Below are 13,954 nucleotides of genomic sequence, written 5' to 3'. Positions count from 1 at the left end.
CCGTGAGAAGTGTAATAAACTTGTGACACGTAGACCTGAGTCGTTTTCTGAAGGGTATGAAGAAGGGTCACGGTCAGAGACTGTGTAGTCGAGAAAAAAGGTACAGTCAGGATTTAAAACTGCATGGTGCTCTTATTGTAAATTCTTGGGCCTGAGATAAATTTTCCTGAGCGTTTTTGTCCAATCCCAAGTCCCTCTGCCTTCTCTTGAAGCCGTGTGTCGCTACAGGATGCCCGTTGCACAGAGGTGCTCGTCGCACTACTGCAGGCAGAGGGAACCAGCTCTTGCTGCTGCCACCTCCCCAAAAGCTTCTCCTCTGCGACAAGCGCAATTAGCTCTGTCCTGCGTGGCTGACAGGGTAATCCCACTAATGCCCCTAATTCAGATTAAAGACAATGCAGTTGTAAAGAGATGAAAATATAAACGACATGAATTACATGCCCCTACTTACTTCAAATTTTGAATTTGAATAAAGGGAGAAGAGTTCCAAGAATGACCAAGCAGCCAGCAGTCAGCATAACGCTTCCATCAGAAGGAAAAAGTGAATGTGCATCACCCAACACCTTCCTTCAGCGCACAAACCAGGGGACTGGGGCAGGGACAGGAATTACCTTCTCCTTCGGTTATGGTCAGAGCAGTTAGGACAAGCCATCTAAAAACATGCCAGCAGGGACTAAAAGCAGGTTAGTTTTTTTTTCCAAGAGGTAAGTAGACCTACAAACTTGATTTTTCACTGCATGCTCTGTATTTTTAAAGCATCCCCTTCTCTTTAGTTCTGGAGTTTTATTTTCTTTTTTAGTAAAAACCAGGGTTCAAACCTGTATAAACTTACTCTGAAACACATTAACAGCCTACTCCACTGCCCCCCTACAAAGCAGCAATGAGGAGTACATAGAAGTGGCAACACATCCAGCGGTGGATCCAGGGCACACACTTTTATTTTGAGCCTACATAAGCCAGCTGTGCAGCTGCTTAGGCACATGAGTAAAAGGCAGAACAATTTTCTCCCGTTCCTGAGGAAGAACTGGCCCTGCCTCGGGTTGCAGCCCTAGCTCCTCGTGGGAAGGGGTCTGCAGCCTGAAGGGCTGCATCAGGGAAGCACTTCAGCCCAGAGCAGGTGGGAGCTGTCTGGCATGCAGGATAAGTCATTGTATTACTCCCTGAAACATTGTTTGCATATTATCAGTATCAAAGAAATTCCCGCCCTCCCTAGCAGCAGGGCTACAAGCAGTGGCCTTGGTCAACAACAGGCGTTGCAGGTGAGCACGGAGCAGGACAGAGGTACACCAGTGACAAGTGCTGTACAGAAACCTCTGGGCTTTTAGATTGAGGAAAATTCTGAATTGCAATTACAATATAAATACTAACACTTAGCAAATCAAATTGAAATACATACTGTGTTCAAACCTGGGGTTGTGTTTAATGGCAAACTGTCTTCAAATACAAGCAGGAGTTCTGCTCTGACCACTGTATCACGTAGAGAGAATTTTTTTCCAACTGATGTGTTAGGCTCACATAGAACACCTCTCCTTAAGAGTGCACAACAGAATCTTGTTAAATTGTCTTAAGCAACTGTGACTTGGGGTAAGTCAAAAACCATGCAGCAGTTACATCTAGAGAAAGACCTCAACTAGCAGACTGAAGGGCATACCACTTCTTGAAACATGGGGATGGCTAGTAAACTTGAGGTTAAAAAAAAGCTTTCCCACTATCATTATTTACTCCCTTTCCTACTTCCACATTTAATTCCAGTAATAAAGATTTCTTACAGCTTATTTTCAAAACATAAGCCATTTTGTATCTCTTTTAGATGGCCTGTAAAACTCTTCTGACAAGTTGAGTCCAAACTGAGATTTTTCTTTAAAATGTAAGTGCATCAAGTTTTACCAAATCTTTTCTTTACAGAGCCAGAGGGTTAAGATTTCCTACCAGCCAGCACTCAATACACTTGCAACCACCTGGTAGAAAACGTACCTCCAGCTAAAGGGTTAAAAAAGTGTCCCCTTCAACCGCAGGATCCAGCACTTAATGCACCAGTTTCAAAGCCCTGACACCCCTTCTCCTTCCCAGTTTTCAAGTAGGGGAAGTTAAAATGAGAAAGTAAGAGAAGGACCTTGAAGAAATGAAGAGGCTCCAATACCATAATAAAGAAAAACCTCCTGAGTGTTCAGCAATTACAGTCTGCTATTGGGTGTTAAGAACTGCATCTAAAGTCATCCTCTCAAATCATATCACAAATTGCCTTGTAGCCTTCCAGGAACTCATGTGACTTTCACTTCATACAGGTTTATCAATCTTAATTTTTTCACAGTTTAATACAAAGCTGAAATAATGGACTAGAGAAAAGGCAGCCTCTCAAAACAATCATGTATACATCTGGTTTATAGCTCCATCTTCTGCCTAGCCCCTCCCAAAGTTAGCCTGAAAAACAGTAAAATCTACACAAAGTTTTATTGCAATCATACAAGGGATACATCAAGGGTCAAATACAACAAATACTATGATGCAATTTTACATTTATTAAACTACAGTTCAAAGCACAAATTTACACATTCTAAATACACTAAACATCTAATGAAGTCACACTGGTCTCCCACTGACATTTGATATATCTGGGCGAAAGACAATAACTTTACAAGACTTTTCTAACAGGAATCCTTAGTATAAAAACTGTGTACTTGTATGTAAACTGTTGAAGAACCCAAGTGATGGGTTTCCATCTCCACTAAGTCATCCATTTTGTTGCATATTTAAACACTCAGGGGTTGAATGAACTTGATTTTCAATTTGGATGCCATTATCTAACCCTCCCACCCCCCCGTGAATTGTAGCTGTAGCTTGTTTTGCCTGGTCCCCATTAGCTATTACTATTTTTTCAAGTTTTGAAGAAAATTAATTGAATTCAAGATTGTTCCATTTCTTCCACACTGGAATGTTGACCAGACAAACTACAGACTTGCAACTGCAGGTCTAAATGAAGCGTTAATGCTTGTTTAAGCTGCAGTGGAAAAGCGGTCTTCTGGGCTCAGCTGAATGCAAGAAGGCACAAAGAAGAAGTTCTTCATCAATGTGTCTGAAGCAATTCCAGCATCTTGCATCTCATCCCTGCAGCAGAAAAGTATGAGAGTGGTCAGACGATGTTTTCATGTACAATTTCAAGAAACCAGTCTTGAATACAGCATTTGAAGTGTACTGCTCCTGGATAGGTTGGCCCCAGTCTCAGCAGAAGGGAGAATCAGCTGTGCAAGCACTTGGCAGACAAAGGAAGGCACAACTCTCCCCTGGCAAGAGGCACAGGGCCCTGGCAACCTCAGCACTGCATCAGGTTACCCAGCTCTGCCATCGCCACAGCAGCCTTCCTGCCTCCAGCCCCAGGGCTAACGCTGTACACAAGCTGCAGCTACTAGCATCAGAAAGTTCAAAGGCTGATGTCAGACAGAAAGAGGCTTTACAACTACCACTAAACTCAGCTGACATTAGGTATTATTTTGCTTTCCTCTGTCAAAGCAAAGTAGGCATTTTATCACAGCTCTCAGTTTAGTCTTAGCAAAGTCAGACAATAGTAAAAAAAACCCCACAAACTAAAAAGGCACATTCCGGCGCTCAGTTGCCTATTCCTCTATTGGCCATAAGTGTACACTCTTGAAGGAAGTGAAAACAATCTTGCCACTACTAAGAGAATTTTCTTACCAGTCACTGAAAGACATCATGTAGTAAATCAGTGGCCTCTGATAGTCATTAAAGGTAGACTGTTCACCTAAGGTACCAGAACCCATATTATCAAAGATCAGCCAATCTCCAACACTCAGCTCGGGAAGAAGACAGTTTTCCACAATTTGATCAAGCTCATCACAGGATGGACCCCAAAGGCTGCTTGCGAACAGAGGCTCATCTTCCTTGTATTTCTATATCAAAATGAACCATGAAATTCAGGCTTCAGTTCATTAAATAAGAAAAATTTTCAAGGATAGTTTAATACTTTAATTATATACATATGAAGTGTTAAATACATATAAACCCAAGGATAATAAGGACTATCTCTGCAGAATATAGAAGGACTCACCTTGTGAACCTCTGGGATAGTACTCAGTTTCTCAGACAATTTACTTGCAAAAGAACCATAAACACCATCATTTATGTAGTACGTAAATACTGGTTCATCATCATTCCTGGTTTGCTCCACTGGAAGTAAAAAAGAAGTTGTCTTGCATGCATTTTTTTTTGTCATAAGTAGTCCTTTTGCAATCTAACTTAAGTCAACTGCTTTCTCCTGACAAGGGGGTTCCATACATACTGGAATGGGAGAATTACGAGCAATCTGTATGAGACCAGATTATAAATTCAGTTGTAGCATTAAGCATGAGGCTTAATAAAATTAATACTTTCAGTAATAACCACTGTTAAGAACATAAATGCAATTTCTACTTTATCAGAAAAACAGCTAGCTCTGTGATATGTTTTTCTATGTTCTTCTAATACAGAACCTTCTAATATACCTTCTGCAAAGCACCTGATACAGGTTTAACCATTGAGGAGTCAAACCCAGTAAGGAAACAAGTGCCACAGAAATGTAACAAAGAAAGCGACATACACAGATAACACCTGGTCAGAACCCAAAAGGCAGATTACAGTGCAAGCATAAGGGAGTGTATCAAAGATGCTGAGCCAGACCAGTCCACCCTGACTAGAAGCAGGTGGTTATCTGTACTGATTTGTAAGATGTATAAGATCAATAGGACCCTTACCTCCAGAAGGAAGAAGTTTATCACACTCAACAGTCTTCTTTGCAATAATGTTAACTGCTAGTGTAAATGCAGATGAAACATAATAACATCCAGGCTCTGCAATCACATCAACACCAGATTCCTTAGGAAAGTAGACATCCAGCAATGGCCTGATGACACGATTAACCTAGGAAATTGAAGTCAGCAATGCAAGATCAAAGAGACTCAGCTTATGTGGTATCAGATACCACCCCACACCCATCCAGTCAAAACCAGTTCTGGTAACCACACCAAAAGCTTACTCTGTTCCTCTGTTCTCTGAGAAGTGCCCTTACCATAAGTCCAAAATTTACACAAGTATTTAAGAAGACGGGCCATTCTGTTAAGCACTGAAGGTTGAGTGCCGTAAGTTTAAGTACCACACAGACCCTCCTCCCAATCAAAGTTCAAGCTGTGGGACACTCAAGACCGCACAAATTTCAGTCTGGCCAGCAGAACGGACAATGTAAAATTACATATGAATCCAGAAGAACAAGGAAAGGGCCTCTTTTGTGATCAATTCCAAATACTGTATTAGAAATGGAATGACTTATGTAATACTGATGCTCTAATCGTAAGACAGACAATTGAAGATTAACAAGTATTTTGGACAAGTAACAGAACTGTTAGAACTAAGAAAGGAAAGCCCCAACTGTTTTCAGTAGCTTTTTATCTAATCACTTTCACTGTCCTACATTCAGGGAGTTTATCTTTAGAACATAACAGTGTAAACAGGTGATTTTGTTTTATGTGCTACTGCACACTACAGATCCCATTTAGGCCAAATCAGTATTAAGAGTTTTATTTAAAGCTAGCCACAGCAAAGATAAGAGCAAGACCTTTAGCCTTCAGTTCTAAAGCAAAGTACGAGAAACTTTCATACAGTAGCAGTATGGTTTATGATCCAAAGCATGCTAAGCAATCCTGGCCCAAACCATCCAACAGAGTAACCATTGGACAATAACAGTCAACTCCCCAAAAAATTGAATTACTACTGTTAAGGTGGCTTAGGATAGTAATTTAATCTGTGAAATGTTTAAGTCAGGATTAATCCAATATTAACAGGACTAAAAAGAAATCATTATCACCTCCAAGGATTAATTACACTACCCACGATAAAGAATATAAAAGCGATTATTTGGATCTTATTAATTGCAGCCTAGCACAGAATTTAGCATAGGTTTCAGCTATCAGTGTTAGTTGCAGTTTGAAGGTTCAACACTAACTTCCTAAATCAAAAGAAGAGTTTTAACTTCAATATATTGCATACCTCTTCCAGCTGAAGTTCTGAACCTGTGAAGCCCCCACCAATATCCAACATGTTCATCTTAAAGCCAAATTCTTCCTAAAATGCATAGGCAGAATATAAGTACACAGACAACCATAGCTGTAAAAGTATTCTTCATTGCTCCTTACTGTGGTTGTTTTCAATGTATTGATACTTTTGAGCATATTTAGCAAGGTAGGTCTAGTGAGGGAGTCAAGGCATAGTAAAAATCAGTATAGCTCCACTAATCCTAGTAGTAATAGCATTGGGATGTCAACAAACACCAGTTACACAATTCTCAAGTACAAGTCCCACAGCAAGGCAATCTCCCATCTTGTAGCCTTTGTTATATTCGGACAATATTTGCCAAGCAGGGTGGTGAATTCTGACATAAGGAAGTTTTAGGAATTTACAAATACATATAATGCACATCTTTTGGATAGTGCTTATGTGACAAGACAGTTACAACGAATTTGCACAAAGATCAGTGAGAACTTCAGTTCTGTTGCCCTCCATGTGTTACCAGTCACAGCTAATGCACTAATTACAGCAATCATACTACAAAGATTTGCAGTCTTCCCTATATAGTTTAGGAGCTTTTCATTTATAAAAAGACAGATGTTCAGAGATGGGATTTTTGGGTTTTGCAATACGAGAAATACACACAGAACATGTAAGACCCATGTGAGTTATCTAAAGCATCCAACAAATCCACTCCTCTTCATCCAAATTTGGATATCACCCCTGCAATACAACACCTTTATTTCTTACGATGCTTAGTTACTAATCTCAGAAATCACATGCACCAAGACAGTGGTTATATCACCATGAATGCCAGTGCACAAATGCTTAATATTTTAATGTAACTTAAAAACGTCAACTGTGTATTTGCACAACTGAGATTTTAATTTTAAAAAGCCTTTACCAAAAGTAAGAAACTAATTTTCCATTTGGAAATAGCATACAAGGCTACTGCCTGTCAGTGGGACAGTATTCATTAACCTTTGTCCACAATTAGGACTATAAAGTTCATGTTACCTCTACCCCATGTCTCACAAGGGAGTATTTAGTCCCTTACTAAAAGTTTCATTTCCTACACTGATATATTTTGGAAATAACGTAGGTGGTTTGTTAGTATGTTTAGAATAGAATGGATCCTCCACTGTAGCCATTTTATGTGTGCATATATGTACTTACAGCCATGTCAAACACACACCGAGCATCAGATATAGCGTGAATGTAGGTTTGCAGTTCCTTGCAAGAGCCTGAAACATGAAATCTGAAAGAAAGAAAAACACAGTTAATACACTGAACCATGCAGCTTTCGGACCAAGCAAACTGCTTCACCATCAAAAACAGCAATGGAAGCAATTACTTCAAGTGGCTCAAGACAAGCTTGCATAATAATACAGTAACTGGGCAAAGAATAAGCTCAGAAGATGATTGCCTTCTATTCCATTGGATTTGTACTTGAGGCCTGTCTCGCTCTTAATGCTAAGAATGTCCTACAATATTCTCATCTTTAAGAAATAAGAACAGATTTACTGAACCTTTCAGTCTTCACTACGAAAAGTAGTTAAAATTTGTTCACAGTGGGTGCCAACGCTAACACAATACCTGTACAGTCTCCCCTTGCCCATTTCCTTCTCAAAGCTAGGGCTGTACTGTGCACATCACCTCCTCTCTCCAACGCTTGGGAGAGGGTGAGGAGAGCTGTGTCCCACTGCCACCCTGTTCTGAAGCCTCTTCACCCCAGGCCAGGTCCTAGTTTCACAAGAAGGCTGAACAGGCTCATGAGCAGGTATTCAGAAGCAGAGAAGTACTGACACCTCCCACAAGCTCCTGAAACCCACCCCCAACCCCCCTGGTCCCTTATCCAAAAGGTTTAAGTAGTGCCATAATACCGGTAGTAACCAAGGTGGCAAAACAAGCACCAACATTCCCATGGGCCTCCTAAAGACTAGGATGGTCTGCTGGTTCTGGACAGACCATAGACACACCCACCCAAGCTACAATGCTCTCTACTCCAAGTCTACTCACTTCTTTAAGGAATGCCATTTTGAGGCAAAGGACACTGTTAAACTTACTTGCATGAATCCGCATACGGATTTTTAAAAAATTTTATTAATAAAGAAAATGCAAAAAAGCCATTTTCATTAGTTTAGACATTATATAAAGGAGGTACATCTCTCAGTAGTATAAATTAATTTTTAAATACATTTGTAATCTGTAATGATTATAGTACATTTATGCTTTAATTTATGTTAAATTTAAAACAGATTTATATCAAAACAATTGTGGTTTAAAACCTCAAAATCTGGCTTCCATTCAAAATACAATTTTTCACTGTCTTGATGATGCACCCTATTTTACTTCTTTGGCTGCTTTCTTAAAACATTAATGAACAGGTGATGCTTTATTAGCTGAAGGTAGACAGAACAGAGACTTGTGCATGCGTTTTCCCCTCCATATAATAAAATCTCATGTCAAAATCTGTGTCAAACTTTATATTAAAATACGACAGATGTGGAAGGTCTCAGAACACTAGGATTTGTTCCTGCCATCTGCAAGTCAGAAACTCATCTCAGTATTTTGTCTTGATAGGTCCTATATCACTCTTTGATCACAACTCTTTGAAAATCCAACCCCAAATTCACCCTGCTCAAAGTCTACCCAAGCTATGTCATGCTATACTTATGCTGCTTATTGCTAGAAAAATACAAATTGGGTTACCTTGGAAGTTCAAGAGTACAGCTAGAAAACAGGAGAGGCTTTTAAACCTTGCTTTTATGCTGACCAGGATTTCCAATACTCTATTTCAAATTGCTTTGTCTGTAACAGTTACTTTGTTTCATACTAGTTTTTGCTGCGATATTAGCACTTTGCTTGTAAGTAAAAACTCCTGATCCAAAAGATTGTTGTTTTTTCCCCCCAAAACCCCTGTAAAACAGTGACAAAGGGGGAGGAGGGTGGAATTCGTTTGTATTTTAAGTCTTGAGTACATCATACAAACATCTGCTCAGTCAGTGGAGAACAATAAAGTTACTCACTTAACACCAGCTATTTGGACTCCCAACTCCTTAGCACATTCCATGAGGTGCCTACAGTTCTTCAGGGTGGTGCCAAACTTCATATTCATCTCCTCATCAGCAGTAATGTCTTCTGTGGCAATGTGCAGTAAGAGCCTAAGAGAAGGGGAAGATGATTGGGGCAGTTGGTTTACATCATCAGCACATGTGAAGCCTGAAGACTGTCAGAAGTGTGTTGATTATGTTGTCAGTACTCCAACTCCATCGATGGATGAGTCAAGTGAACCTAATAAAAACAATCCTGTACAGAGAAAAAACTAGCAATTAGGGGCTAAAACATGGAGCCAACAAGGACAAGGGATATCGAAATGCAGCAACTAAGACTCTTTTGTAGCAGCAAGAGTCTGTTGAGTGCTGTAATAAAAGAGAATGTTACCTTCTAGAGTATACTTCCTTACAATAGCATTAAAGCTGTAATATGCTTTTCCCATTTCAATCCTCTTTTCTAGCCAAGAGGAGGAGAGTGTGGACACTCCCCTTCAGTCAATCATGTATCAGATTGGGTTAAACACAGCATCTGGAGAACACCAGGCTGACACATTGAAAGCACACCTTGGCCACATCCCTTCACTTCCCTTGGACTAGGGATGGGGGTGTCCCTTCCCCGTGCCTTCTTCCAGAGCACTTGTGGAGCAGGAAGGCAACAAATACCATCTCTTACAGTCCTATGCAGTGAGACAAATTCCTCCCTCTTGTCAAAGCCTCATTCTGGGTGGGTTTGGCAAACTGAGGTGCCAGTTGTTGACAGTTTGCTGCATTAAAGTAACGCTTGAGTGGCAAAGGCACATTCACATTAAACCCTCTAAAGGTGTATCCCCAAAACTCACAAATTCAAATTGCTGTCCACTAAGAAAGTCACTGGCTTCCTCCTCCTCCCGCCACAAAAAAGATCAATTGATTATCCATGTAGTAAGCTAAACAGAAGTTGTCATGACACACACACAGACTGCACAGAGCACGCTACAGTTAACAGAGATGGAGAATTTAAGTAAGTGTTGAAAGCTCTGCAAAAGGAAACAGTTCTTCTCAAGACATGGAACAAGCCAAACTTAGTGTAGCCACTACAAAATGTGTTGGCATAACAGCTACCCTGACTCCTAAAAGTCCTTTCCAAATGTCTCATGATGTATTTAAAATGTATTTTATAAAGAGGAAAAAAAATCCTAAGTGCTCACATAGGTTGCCCAGCTCTCCTCGTTACTTGTAATTTACACCATTTCACTCATCTTGACAAACTGTGACTAGGCTCTTGCTTCCTGTTGCTCCACTAGCACAGGTAATTCTGTTCAAGAAATTTGTAGTCAAACAATATTTTATAAAGCATTTGGAAAGGGCACTAGATGTAACCAAAAAAATTGTTAAAAGTTAAATTATTTAGAATATAAAAAATATTTATATTCAAATACACAATACTATGGTTTGTAACCTCACACTAAGAGTCAACAAAGCCATTTCTTAAAGACAACATCCAGTTTTAAGTTTTATTGTAATGTAAATGTATTTTTTTCTAGTGCAAACCACTAAGAGAAAATGCAATGCTGATTTCTAGAAGTCTAGCAAGATCCTTCTTTCTGGGTCTCAGTCAGTTAGAGCAGGGCTAGAGGATGATGCATATGTTTCGGTTACCTTATTGATACCTATAACAACCACGCCTCTGCTGGAGCTCTTAGGAAACCACCAACCTCAGCAGTTACCTTTGTATTTTTCCAAGAAATGAAAGCCTAAGCCCTCCCTTCTGACATTTTTCCTCTTTCTTAAAAAAATTCCAATCATTCAAGTTAAAACTTCCAAAGGCAGAAACATGAATTACAAAGAGACCCACCCATTGCTGAGTTCAGTACAGGAAGCTATAAGAATTTTCAGAAAACAAGGAAAATTGCAGCTTTCTAAGCAAGATTTCCTCAGCTGAAGCATAATTAGCTTCATCTACAAAAAGACAACCTAGCTACAGTAACCACAGATAAGAAGAACAAGGATATAGAAGGCTTTGACTCTTTAAAACTATGCCAAGGAAGGGAAGAGAAAATTCAGAGTTGTCACTTCAGCATCAAAGTTTTCATGACCTGAATATGAGAATTCTAATAAAAACCAAGCAAACAAATTGCTACCTAGTAGGAAAGCTGGAGATCAGGTTTCTAGAAAATTTAGATAGCAAACTGCAGGGTTTTTTGTAGAAATTAAGTTTCTTGTTCTTGGTTAACAGGAACTTTTTCAAATATTAGACTATGGGATCCTTGAAAAGAAGTAAAGAGTTTGTGTTGGTTTTCTCGAGCTCATGAAACTCCTGCATTCTGCCTCCCTGCTTTCTGACACTTTAAGGACTGTCTAGAACCAAGGGCTTTGTAAAGAATGTCAGGAATTCAGTTTTTAGCGCGCTCCAATGACATTTGTGTGAAGCTATACCTCGTTAATCACTGTAAAGCCCTGTAACATTCACTTAGGCTCCGACTCCAAATTTCTTAAAGGTATGGCCCACAGCCAAAGTACTCCCATGCGAGGGATGTGATGCTTAATGACATGAGCACACCTACCAGTCCAAAAGAGACCATGACACACTGGCAGCGATCAAAATTCTTCTATTTAACAACCAGAACATCAGCTTTGATCACTTCCCTGCAAAAGGTATCTGGGCCAACACTGAAGTGACTACAAATAGAAAGAATAGTCAAATTTCTCAGTTTTAATAGTGGGGAAATACCTGTAGGTTTATTTAAGAGACCTGCTGAGCATCCCCAAACCCTAGATGGGAACCAGTGCACATGCTCATCTGCTGATAAGTCTCAGCCCTGACTTCAGCTGAAGCCACTAACAGCCAAACAGAATACCCTGAAAGAAAACACTGAAGCCACAGAGCAGGAGGAAGATGTCCTTGCAGATGACACAGTGACAGACTGCTGAAGTTTAATCACTGAAACCTTTACAAGAAGATTGCCCTATGAAATCAAAATGCAAGATTTCTCCCAAAACAAGGGCCTTACTATCATATTAGGAAGCTGAGACCCAGTAGGGGAAAAGTTGCAAAAAAATCTACCTTCAAAGGAGACAAACAGAAGGGAAAAATAGATACAAGTGAATTGTATTAAAGAAGCCACACACCTTGCTTGCAACCCAAGAAACAACCCAGAATAAAGGCAAAATTAAATTTCCACCACATAAAAAGCAAAACCAGAACTGTGACACTTACTTAGCATTTGGATGGTTATGTGCAATTTTCTTCAGTTCAATGTCATTGTCACAAGTCATGATGTTTATCCCAGCTTTCGCTGCATACTTTATCTGAGAAGCTTGCTTGCAAGGATTTGTGTATATGATGTTTTCAGGAGAAATGCCCAGGTCTTGTACCAATGCCATTTCAGACTGAAAAACAGGAGCATACCAGAGTTTGACACAGTCAAATGCACTATCTTTACTAAATTTTTATTAAACGTGCTCTAGTACTTTAATAAATTCTCCAAATACTCTGAAGAGAAAACTATCTGCTGCTTCCAGGGTAGAAGTATGGATTTTCCATAGGCAGTCACATAGCAGTTCACAATTTAAATTATATATGTAACCATGGCACTTCATACCAAAAATCAAAACCGAAAAGCTGATTTTGGAACAGCAGAACAATAGAAGAAAATAAGGCACACAGATACACAGAAAATGAAAACTTACTTTACTGAAACATGCAAATCCAATGCCAAGAGTTCCCAAAATTTCAAGTACACCTGGAGTAGAATTGCATCTTACAGGATAAAATGGTTTTATTGGTGCCATCACGTTCTGCCATTGTATGTTCTTCTTTACAAGCTTTCCAAGATCACCAACATAAAATGCCCTTTTTCCAGTCTAAAAAAGGAAAAATGGGAAAATAAAGTGTTTGAAATTGTGGGTTTGCTGTCAAAGCATAAACAAGCTATGAAACAAAGTCCTAAAGAATTATGTAAAGTTTTTTCACCTTGCTATTAACTTTTAGGTTTGACCTTGAACAATCCTCTTGTTTTCACTTTCACCTAGCAATTTGAACTAGTTTAAAAAAAAATCCAAGGGAATACCTACCACTTCAGAGATGTTACAAATTCTATTGAGTAAATATTCTGAGATTCCTGAACAAAAGATGATATCTAAATGCCAAATGCTGATTTTATCTAAAAATACAGAATAGGTTACAAAGCTCTTCAAACTTTGTATATTCAGAAGTCTGCAACTTTTTGGAGGAAGAAAATCCACCAGGATGAAAGCTTCCACAGTCTCAACACAATTTATAGCTTATTGTACAAGGAATCAAATTTAATGCACTATCATTATTTTAACATCTGGCTAATAGTTCATCTTACTGAACATTTGTTTGACAGTATTTTAATTCAGGAAGTCAAGTTTGAGACTGTTCTCCACATCTTATGAAGCACAAAGTTCAAACAGAATTTTAAGAACTCAACATGTTAAGGTTGCAGAGTCAAGTACATAGTCTCTAAGAAAGCATACAGACACTCTTCTGGAAACTGTTAACAGTCCCCTTTGTGCATCTGTTAACATACTCTTCCTCAATATCAAGTCACGATGTGGATGTAGTGGATCAAAATCCAAACGGACCATTCCATATTTGTCTATAATGTGCACTCACTCAAATTCCTGTAAATGAATGGCCTACTATACATCAATTAAAGACCGTCACAAAACATACGATTGATCTGAATTAAGACTGTACATCAAATGTTAATTCTAGCACTTGACTTTCGCAGCTATGAAACTATGTTGTGGCTTATTGTATACAATGTCTTTATCTCTGTTTAAAAAAAAAAAACACAAATAGAAATTCCATCGGGTGGAAGCATACTGACCCCCTGTACGGG

General features: G+C 39.2%; 1 protein-coding gene across 1 annotated transcript in view; it reads right to left on the bottom strand.

The window, feature by feature from the left end:
* Nucleotides 1–2,434: 2,434 nt before the first annotated feature.
* Nucleotides 2,435–13,954, bottom strand: part of AZIN1 (antizyme inhibitor 1) — a 20,550-nt gene continuing 9,030 nt past the window's right edge. Inside the window, exons 3-11 of the mRNA XM_010084703.1 lie at nucleotides 12,777–12,950; nucleotides 12,304–12,476; nucleotides 9,081–9,215; nucleotides 7,228–7,309; nucleotides 6,034–6,108; nucleotides 4,746–4,911; nucleotides 4,064–4,182; nucleotides 3,691–3,905; nucleotides 2,435–3,105 (exon numbers count right to left, since the gene is read on the bottom strand). Coding sequence (XP_010083005.1) covers nucleotides 2,994–3,105; nucleotides 3,691–3,905; nucleotides 4,064–4,182; nucleotides 4,746–4,911; nucleotides 6,034–6,108; nucleotides 7,228–7,309; nucleotides 9,081–9,215; nucleotides 12,304–12,476; nucleotides 12,777–12,950 — 1,251 coding nt within the window. The 3' untranslated portion in view covers nucleotides 2,435–2,993. The remainder of the gene's footprint in view (nucleotides 3,106–3,690; nucleotides 3,906–4,063; nucleotides 4,183–4,745; nucleotides 4,912–6,033; nucleotides 6,109–7,227; nucleotides 7,310–9,080; nucleotides 9,216–12,303; nucleotides 12,477–12,776; nucleotides 12,951–13,954) is intronic.

The sequence above is a fragment of the Pterocles gutturalis genome, unplaced genomic scaffold (genome assembly GCF_000699245.1).
Source record: "Pterocles gutturalis isolate BGI_N339 unplaced genomic scaffold, ASM69924v1 scaffold8945, whole genome shotgun sequence".
Classification (NCBI taxonomy): domain Eukaryota; kingdom Metazoa; phylum Chordata; class Aves; order Pterocliformes; family Pteroclidae; genus Pterocles; species Pterocles gutturalis.
The sequence above is the reverse complement of the archived record's forward strand: the minus strand, read 5'-3'. Positions and strand labels throughout refer to the sequence as shown.